General features: G+C 42.2%; 1 protein-coding gene across 1 annotated transcript; it reads left to right on the top strand.

Moving 5' to 3' along the window:
* The first annotated feature begins 631 nt into the window (after window positions 1-631).
* LOC125520209 (dipeptidyl peptidase family member 6-like) lies at window positions 632-9397 on the top strand. The gene is made up of 18 exons (XM_048685056.1): window positions 632-981; window positions 1418-1587; window positions 2345-2452; window positions 2630-2701; window positions 2817-2964; window positions 3616-3698; window positions 4377-4432; window positions 4624-4751; window positions 4835-4925; window positions 5027-5092; window positions 5179-5401; window positions 5591-5692; window positions 5842-5927; window positions 6005-6127; window positions 7942-8011; window positions 8108-8199; window positions 8856-8960; window positions 9059-9397. Exons 1-18 carry the CDS (start codon window positions 665-667, stop codon window positions 9170-9172), a joined length of 2154 nt encoding a protein of 717 aa, XP_048541013.1. The 5' UTR covers window positions 632-664; the 3' UTR covers window positions 9173-9397.
* The last annotated feature ends 245 nt before the right edge of the window (window positions 9398-9642 follow it).

The following is a 9642-nucleotide window of genomic DNA, read 5'->3' as shown; positions in this document are numbered from 1 at the left end:
CCAGCCGCACCACCACGCGCCCTGCGGCCAACGGCCGCATCACCGCATCAGGATCGCCCAGGACCCGTAGACCCCGCCGCCAAGCCGCACCATCACCAGCCGAGGAGCATAGCCGACAGCCACCATCGCCTGAGCAGGGGGGCCGCGCGCGGGGACAGGCAGACCCCCTGCCGTCGACACCACGCGGGCAAGGCCCGGCGACGCGCGCTGGCGGCGACGGGAGGAGGGAGGAGCGAGGGGGGCACTGGAGGGGAATGGGGAAGGGCCCCCCGGTCGCCTCGCTCGGGGAGGCGATGCGGGGGTACGGGAGGAGGGGGGCAAGAGCGAGGGCTAGCGCCGGCCGCGGCGGCGGCTACCCGCGACGGGGGAGCCGGTGGCGACGTAGGCGGAACCCTAGCGGAGCTTGCCACCCAACTCTCCATAGTTCTTTGTACTAGCATATGACAAATGATGAATAGATTAGAAGTTTTGTAAAAAAAGTTTATCTTTGGTATTTTTTTTCAAAAAGCCAGTTAAACTTCTACGTATATACAATTTCTTTAAGAAAAATGTAGTTATACTCTTCTTGATTTAATTTCACATTCGGGAAGAGGTGGTTGCTCTCGCACTATAGCCGCAAAACCCCACCTAAACCTGTATAAAATCACAGTCCACGCCCCCGGTAATGGCGACACTTCTCGCCTCCATCTTACCGGCAGCCTGCTCCACCTCCGCCCCGGCGCTCCTCCTCCGTGCCTTCCCCCGCCTCCGCCTCCGCCGCCCCCTCGCCTCGCCACCCCGCATGTCCTCCTCCTCCGCCGCCGCCTCTCCCGCGCCGGCAGACGCCGCGGGAGGGGAGAGGCCCACGGCGGCGCCGTTCGGGTCCTGGAGGTCGCCCATCACCGCGGACGTCGTCTCCGGCGCCTCCAAGCGCCTCGGGGACATCGCCCTCGCCGGAGACGGCCGCCTGCTATGGATCGAGGGCCGCCCCGAGGAGAAAGGGTGAGTAACCACTGCTTCCGCGCTTCCAGATTTGTAGTGCCTCGTAGCTTTGAACTGCTAAACATTGTGTAAATGGCAACTGCATTGGGCACCACCGTACCGGAGGGCTCAGTAGTTCCACCACCTCAAGTGGATATAGCTGAATGCGAAGAAAAGTATTATTTGGAGATAATCGAGATTAAATTATATTGGTATCGTACAACTGAATATAACATAACACGTCCTTCCTCATTCACAATCAATGACACTATGGGTCTCTACATATCAAACTCCTCAGCTTATGTCAATTACTTTATGTTAATGCTGATTATTGGTGTACCATATTCTATCTTGGTAGGCTTCAATTAGTTTGTGTGGAGACACAAAATTGAATATATATTTTTGACTATGAAAAAATGAATATTTTTGCACCATATTTAACTAATTTTGTATTCAGGCGCATGGTTATTGTAAAGGAGGATGACAAGCCTGCGGATATCATACCTCAGGAATTTGCAGCACGCACTCTGGCTCAAGAATATGGAGGCGGTGCATTTGCTGTCCAAGATAATGTTGTTGTTTTCTCAAACTACAAGGATCAACGCCTGTACAAACAACCAATCGGAAGTAAGTGGGATAGTAAGCATTTAGAATGGAGTTAGTTCAATATGACTCTAATCCACACGCGCCATGTCAATAATGGAGTGTAGTTAAGTTGGAATTATGTGGTGTTACTTTGATTACTTAATTTTATTAATGTGTCAAACACTATGGTCTTACATTCCATTACATATCCCTTCATAGATTACTGCATAGGTTGTATATTGTGTTCATTCAAATGGGTAATATGAGTACATTATGCCTAAAAATGTGAGAAGAACAGGGTCAGAAAGAGTGATGCCAACATAGCCGATGCAATATACTACTCAGTGTCAAAAAACGTTTTATATTTTGATACAGAGGGAGTAGTACTTAAGCCCGGATTTGAGTGCCTAATAAACTTATCTCTGAGATCATCCAACATCCTAATCAATATGTGGGCTAGCTAAAGCGCTCTGCCCTAATCATGATTGCACGAGAACAACTTACATTTTAGGCTGAATACTTATCATTGGCAACAAATGAATGTTTACAATGTGTCTGACAGGAAAAGTAGGGAGTCTTGTTTGACTGAGAACTGTAGGGGATGCCTCGACAATATATGTTTTGTGAACTATAAAAAACTATACAAGGATGAGTATGCAAGATGGCTTAGGGAGGGTTGTAAGGATTGGCACTATATCATATCAACTCTTTAGAACCATTTAACATTTTATCTTCAGCAAACTAAACTATGACGTCGCTTTATTTTAAACCATTTCACATGATTATTTTCCCTTTTCAGCTGGTAGTCTGCCTGTGCCTCTTACACCCGATTATGGTGCACCTGATGTCAGTTATGCTGATGGTGTCTTTGACCCACACTTCAGCCGTTATATTACTGTGATGGAAGGTATTTTGCATATGATTTGTTTACAGCCTTACATGCAGTATACTACCTCTGTTCTAAAATATAAGACGTTTTGGTAGGCTAGTTTAGCCTACCATAACGTCTTACATTTTGGAATGGAGGTAGTATCTTGTTACATGATGAACTACTGAACTCTGACATGCTCAAATTTCTTGATAGACCGGCGAACGAGTAGCTTGAATCCCGCTACAACAATTGTGTCTATAAACTTAAGCAATGGTGATGTCCATGGTAAGACTAGAAAATTCTATTTCTACCAAGTGATCTATGTCTGTTGGTTTATTGTGATGTTTACTCTGGTTTGATGTTGTGCTTAACAGTACCTCACATATTTTCTTTATTGAAGAACCGAAGGTGCTGATCAGTGGGAATGACTTCTATGCTTCTCCTCGAATTGATCCAACTAAAAAGAGGATGGCATGGATTGAGTGGGGTCACCCAAACATGCCATGGGATAAATCAGAACTCTGGGTTGGCTACTTCTCTGAAAGCGGGTAAATGGCATTATCTTTTGAACTGGAACATCCTGTCTTTCCTTGCATGATATGTTATAACTAAAAATAACTTAGTTAATCCACACCTAAATATGGATAGGCAGGCACTTTGTCAGTAGATACATTCTGCATATCTACCATGGTACTGAAGGAGTTCGATTGCACCTTTATGCCCACCTTTAGGGACACTTTATGTATTACATCTCCAAAAAACTCGTCTGTTACCACAATGTAGTTACGAAACACATTCCAATAGTTAGTTACCAGGAAAACCAGGCACCTCCCGCCCCCTTTTTTTCATGTGGGGCTGACAAGGCCCTGCTTCCCCCAGCGGCAATGGATCAGGATGTCATGGCTACTAGCTGAGAGAGATCCACCAATAAAAACTAGCTTTTCAGATAAAAGGCCCTTGGCTGAGCTTTTGTATTAAAGCCCAAACACGTTTAACAGAACAATAAACCAGGGAACACCTGGGTACATATGAAAGCATAGAGGGCCGCACATGGCTCGTATCATATCCCGGACCAGCAGGAAGAGAAAACAGAGAACCTCCCAGCTTAGAACAAGCACCCCAAAAGAAACGAGATTACATCAACTACAGCCTTAGCTGCCGCCAATTACATTTCTACCTGTTGCTTTATTTGTGTGCAGAGACTTGACCGAACGGGTCTGTGTTGCTGGAAGCAATCCGATGTTGGTGGAATCCCCTGCTGAGCCTAAATGGTCACCAAAAGGTGTCATTTGCCTGTATTCCTTGTTATTTCCTTAGATATATGTTACTGTGCTTACTTGAGTGATAAAGACATTCCGTGTTAGTGTAATATTTTGCTCTTTTGTTTTATTTCTGAAGTTCTGTTCCCGAACAAAGTCAAACACATTTTTATTGCATTTAATATGTGAAGTTGACAAGCATTTACATATCTTTCTGTACTCTTTAGGTGTGCATCTTTATGGCTTCAATACACTCTTCTGTTTGATGATGGAACTGGAAGTTATATAATGTTGAGATTCACGTCATAGTTTGTGCTAAATGGACTATCATAGTTTGTGCCCAAAGTCATATAGTCACTAGTTTCTGTTGGTCTGACAATTTCTTGATTCAACATTTCTTGGAGCTGCTTCAACTAAATGGACTATCATAGTTTGTGCCCATAATATGAAAATTTTCTCCATAGATAAAAAAGGTTATCTCAATATGGAAATACGACACTTTGTTCACAGTTCATGCTGCCTACTGATTGAACTGTTTGATTTCCTATCCTACACAACTTTAGTATCAATATATCTGCTACCACAATAATAAGCTGACTACTGACTACCATAATTTGATCATTGCTTGCAACTTCTAGAACAAAATTATTTTAGTACATGCAAGCTTGCAGGAGAACTCATTATCTAAAAAAACCTTGCAGGAGAACTGTTTTTCGTAACTGACAGAGGGAGCGGATTCTGGAACATTTATAAATGGGTAATTTGTTTTTTCTCTCAGGACTTGAGATCTTTAATATTCATACATTTTGATGACACTGTTGCTATTTTCTGTCGTGGAGAGTAATAACTTGAAAGCTTATGACTTACGACATGGTGATTAAATACTACATTCTTTGTCATCATCTTATCTTTGCTTGCATAAAATATCTCTGCACTTCTTTGTATCAGGTTGAACACACCAATGAGGTTGTTCCGATGTACGCATTAGATGCTGAGTTCACAAGACCATTGTGGGTTTTTGGCATCAACTCTTACGATTTTCTAGGAAAAAGCAATCACATCGTTTTCACTTACAGGTTGTGATAATAATTCTGTAAAGTTGCTTGTTTCATTGTCATATTTTGTTGATGAAACATATTTAAATACTGATGTCATGCAGGCAGCTCGGAAAATCATATATTGGTGTTCTAGATTGTGATTCAGGTTCTGTTTCGTTGCTCGACATCCCTTTCTCCGATTTGTCCAATGTTGTAAGCATCAGAATCTGCATACGCTCTATTTAAAATTTTGTTGCGTGTATAATATGGTATTTCGTGCCGCTGGTTGTAATGATCTAATTATGGTCTGGCAGGTTACTGGAAATGATTACTTCTATATTGAAGGTGCATCTGGAAGCATCCCCACGTCAATTGCAAAGGTTTTAGTGACATCCACACTTTTGGTTATGAATTGATGATGTATTAGTGCATCAACTGATGCAGCACATATGTTGTTTCTTTCCAGGTTACTCTGGATGGGAACAAAACAAAAGTAATTAGTTTCTCAATAGTCTGGTCCTCCTCACCAGATGTTATGCAGTATAGATCTTTTTTCAGCACCCCAGAATTTATCGAGTTCCCGACATCCAGCCCTGAGCAGAAGGCTTATGCCTACTTCTACCCACCGTTGAATCCCATGTTTGAAGGTTTACCAGATGAAAAGCCTCCATTGCTTGTCAAAACACATGGTAAAGGAATTAATGAACCCTTGTGATGCCTTGAAATAATTATGCATACTCAAGTTCAGTGCAATTTTGTTTGTGCTTTCGTTAATTACGTTGAAAGATGTTGGTTTGTTAAGTGACTTACGGGATACTACTCTGTTTCCCATGATGATAACAAAACCATGGAGTTTTGACACTTACCACAATTTGCAGGAGGACCTACAGCTGAAACACGTGGAGTTTTAGACCTTAGTGTCCAGTATTGGACAAGTCGAGGGTGGGCATTTCTTGATGTTAACTACGGAGGAAGCACCGGTTTGTCCTTACCTCTACTAATATTCAGATTACGCCTTGTGTAAATGATGAAAACTCTTTGTTCCGTCGTGTAACTAAGGCTCTGGATTCATTTAAAGCATTAATTATATTAGTCTACTCGCTAAACTATATTGAAACATAAACCGAAGGTTATGGGAGAGAGTATCGAGAGAGATTATTAAAGAAATGGGGTATTGTTGATGTTGATGATTGTTGCAGCTGTGCAAGATTCCTGGTACGTTTTACAATCAGTGATTCTAATATTACAGTAGCATTTATGGCAATTTACAAGCCACCCTACTTTATTGTAAGGTGGAGAATGGGAAAGTAGATGAACAGCGCCTTTGTATAACTGGGAGATCAGCAGGCGGATACACTACTTTAGCTTCACTCGCATTCAGAGATACATTCAAGGCTGGAGCATCTTTGTATGGTGTAAGTTCTATCTTTTCAGAATCTATTTTATTGTCTTGCTACAAGCAAACATTCAACAGATACTCAATGGGTGGTGCAGCTTCTATATTTGTTTTCCTTGTGTAAACTTGCAGTCTCAAAATAGTTGTCTTAGACCGCTACTATGACTTTTATATTGCTCATCCATGAATTGCATTTATGTTTCACTGTTTCCATTTGGCTACATTCTATCATTCATCCTCTTTTTTGGATATGAGATAACATCCCTTCTTCATTTCATTATAAGATGGAAACAAAGTGTTGTACAGCAGAATATACCACAGAAGGTGCTAAACCCTAAGCTAAGAAGAAAAACCTATTACTGATCTCAAAGAGCAGCAGAAAGCAAATTTGAATTTTCCTTAGTCTGAATGAAAGCTATAATAAAGCATTTAAGATATTACAAGCAGACAGAAAGGTTCAACCACTTATTTTTAGTGGAGAACTGTAGGGGAAGCCCTGTCAAACTTTATTGAAAGGGAACATAATTGCATGGAGCTATACTAGAGGGGGAATGCACACAAGGAAAGAGGACTAGAGGGAGCCAGACAGGACTCTACAAAGAAGTCAAGCCTGGACCAGAGAGTGGTGCACAAGCACCTCGCTCATTCTGAAGAGAGTAAAGAGGTCTCTCTTTAGGCTGTCTTCGGTACAAAGGAAGTTCACAGGAATTGGTTTCTTTTCCTATGGATATCTTTCCTTCGGGGACGTTCGGTACAGAGGAACAGCGGAATCGATTCCTCATGAAACGTTTCCTATCCTCCATTTTTCACGGGAACTGAAACATGCGCTCGGACCTCATTTTCCGCATAGGCCTGAGGCAAAAAGGTCGGCCCTGTGACTGCAGGATTTGATGCGTTTGATCATACAGGCGGGGTGGACCTGGTTTAGGTGAACCATGCAACAACACAAAGCAAAAAAATGTGGTGGTGCATGTGGTCTGTGTTTACATGTGACAATGATTCACCAAGAGGCATGCACGGCCGGTTGCCCTTAATTTTTTAATCCAGCCGTTAGTTTATTCTATCCTACGCTGGCTTCCTTGGTTTGAATGCCAGTAGTTGAACTTTTTCCAGTGATTTCATGCCCGTAGGTTTTCACTTTGGCCTTGATCCTATTCCTACACATTTTTCTATTCCTTTGTTCTGCATACCTACGTTCCGAACAGGGCCTTAGTTCTTCTCCGGCTGCAGGTTGCCTGACTGGCCTTATCCCTGTGTCTGGCTCAAGGCATGAATATTCAAGAATATTTTGTGCCCCTGTGGCCTGCGCACACCCTTATAGGCCCTGTTTGGACCTCAGAAAATTTCCTGATGCCTGTGGGAATTGAACTCTTTCTTGTGAAATTTCTGAGTTCCAAACACGGCCTATTGTGCCATATAGATTTACCCTCACAACCTAGGTGCTAGCTTTGAGTACAAGCCCAAGGTGTACCTTCTAGGGGCTTATGCCAAATCTTAGTCATCATGCCACTCATAATGGTGCTGTTCATTTTGCTATTCTTCTTCTTCTTTGAAAGTTCTAAGCACAAGCTGGTCCAAAGGTGCTGCTGGGGGAAGTGGAGCATTTGACATTTATGCATATGCCCAAGCTCTCGTAAAGGGGGCTTATTTTGGGAAATAAAAGGTCCCAAACCAATATGGCATGCTTTAGACTTGTTCATTCATTTACATTAGGCTGATTTTAAAATAAAGTTGATTAATGCCATTTTGGTTGGTCTAATTTAGTCTCTTTGTTATATTGCTCTTCATTTGTATACACGTAATAACTAATTCTTTTGCTCAAATGATGAGCAGATTGGTGATATAACTTTGCTGAGGGCAGAGACACACAAATTTGAGTCCCGTTATATGGACAATCTTGTTGGTAAGAAAGTATCTCAGCATTCTTTGTTCTGGAAAAGGATGTTCAATCCATCCTTGGTATGCTTTAATATTTATTTCCTGCACGATATCCTTTCAGGAAGTGAAGGAGCTTACTATGAAAGATCACCAATCAACTTTGTCAATAAATTTACATGCCCAGTTATTCTGTTTCAAGGGTTGGATGATAAGGTAGGTCCTGATCATCAACCACATATATTATCATGAATTCATGAGTACCCTAGTCAGTAGAACCATGTATATGTATATGCATGTTTCTATATCATATCAAGTTATATGAGGCGAGAGCTGACTATATTTAGCGGTGTGTTGCAGCTCTGAGTTAAAATCGATATCCAGCTGAGATTCTATTTCTTCTGTAGTGGATTAGCCATTCCATTCTTAGGATAGTCATGATATAGTTCCTCCTGTAAAACTAATAGCCATGTTTCTGTATTTTTATAGTGTTTTGGAGATATATGATGGAAATATAAAGTACTTCCAATAAATAACAAATCCCACGTTCACATTCTATATATATATATCTTAAACAAACTGGCAAGCTTTGGACCTGACTCTGGAAGGGCCAGAAGCAATGTATTAGGTGTAACCCTGAAATTCCATTTTCCAAGTACTGAATGGCAAAATTTGGAGGCAAAATTTTTTAGGCGAGAAGTAGTTGTATAGCGTCTCCATAGAACTCCATTAAGATGATTAGATGAATCATTGCTGCAATCAGGCCAATTGTTCACTCCGTTCTTGTGCAAAATCATAACTCGCATCTAGCTCGTGGAACTGTGAGGCTGAGAGTGACAATTGTGAAATATTTCACACTCGATGTTTTGCAGGTCGTGCCACCAGACCAGGCGCGTAAAATATACAAGGCCTTGAAAGAAAGTGGTCTGCCTGTTGCTTTGGTTGAATACGAAGGGGAGCAGCATGGGTTCCGCAAGGTTAGATACCGTACCAATACCAATTGCATTGTACCTTTAACCCTGTTAACCCTGTTGACTTTCAAGGTTTTCATCCTCACCTTTTTCACCCCGAGCAGGCCGAAAACATCAAGTTCACCTTGGAGCAGCAGATGGTGTTTTTTGCTCGAACGGTCGGGAAATTTGAGGTGGCAGATGATATAACTCCGATCAAGATTGAGAACTTTGACTGATGGCTGCAAGTAACAAGCGTATCATCGGTTCACCTTTCACAGATGGTGTAGATGTAATGGTGCCGAACAGCAGAGACTGCTATAACACCATTGATGAACGGGCAGATCTCCTATAGGCCATCATACAGTCATGATTATAGTCATGAACGCCAAATCCATATAGACCTTGTAAAAACGTATAGCTTGCAGACTAACGTATATGCAAACTAACCGTAGTCTGGAACACAAAAGTCCTCATAGATATTCATACAGTGGGTGGAACCAACGCAAAGTAAACATACCAAAACAGACGCCATTACACAGACATTTCATCGAGCAGCAGGCGCACATTCACATTTCATCAAACACCTCACAGACACACACCCACGGTGAAACAAAGCAAAGGAGGCGGTATAGGAGAGAATGACCGGAGCTTCCACGAAGGAGCCAACGACGAAACGATGGAAACTGCACACGCACGGACAAAAACG

Source organism: Triticum urartu, chromosome 7 (genome assembly GCF_003073215.2).
Source record: "Triticum urartu cultivar G1812 chromosome 7, Tu2.1, whole genome shotgun sequence".
Classification (NCBI taxonomy): domain Eukaryota; kingdom Viridiplantae; phylum Streptophyta; class Magnoliopsida; order Poales; family Poaceae; genus Triticum; species Triticum urartu.
The sequence above is the reverse complement of the archived record's forward strand: the minus strand, read 5'-3'. Positions and strand labels throughout refer to the sequence as shown.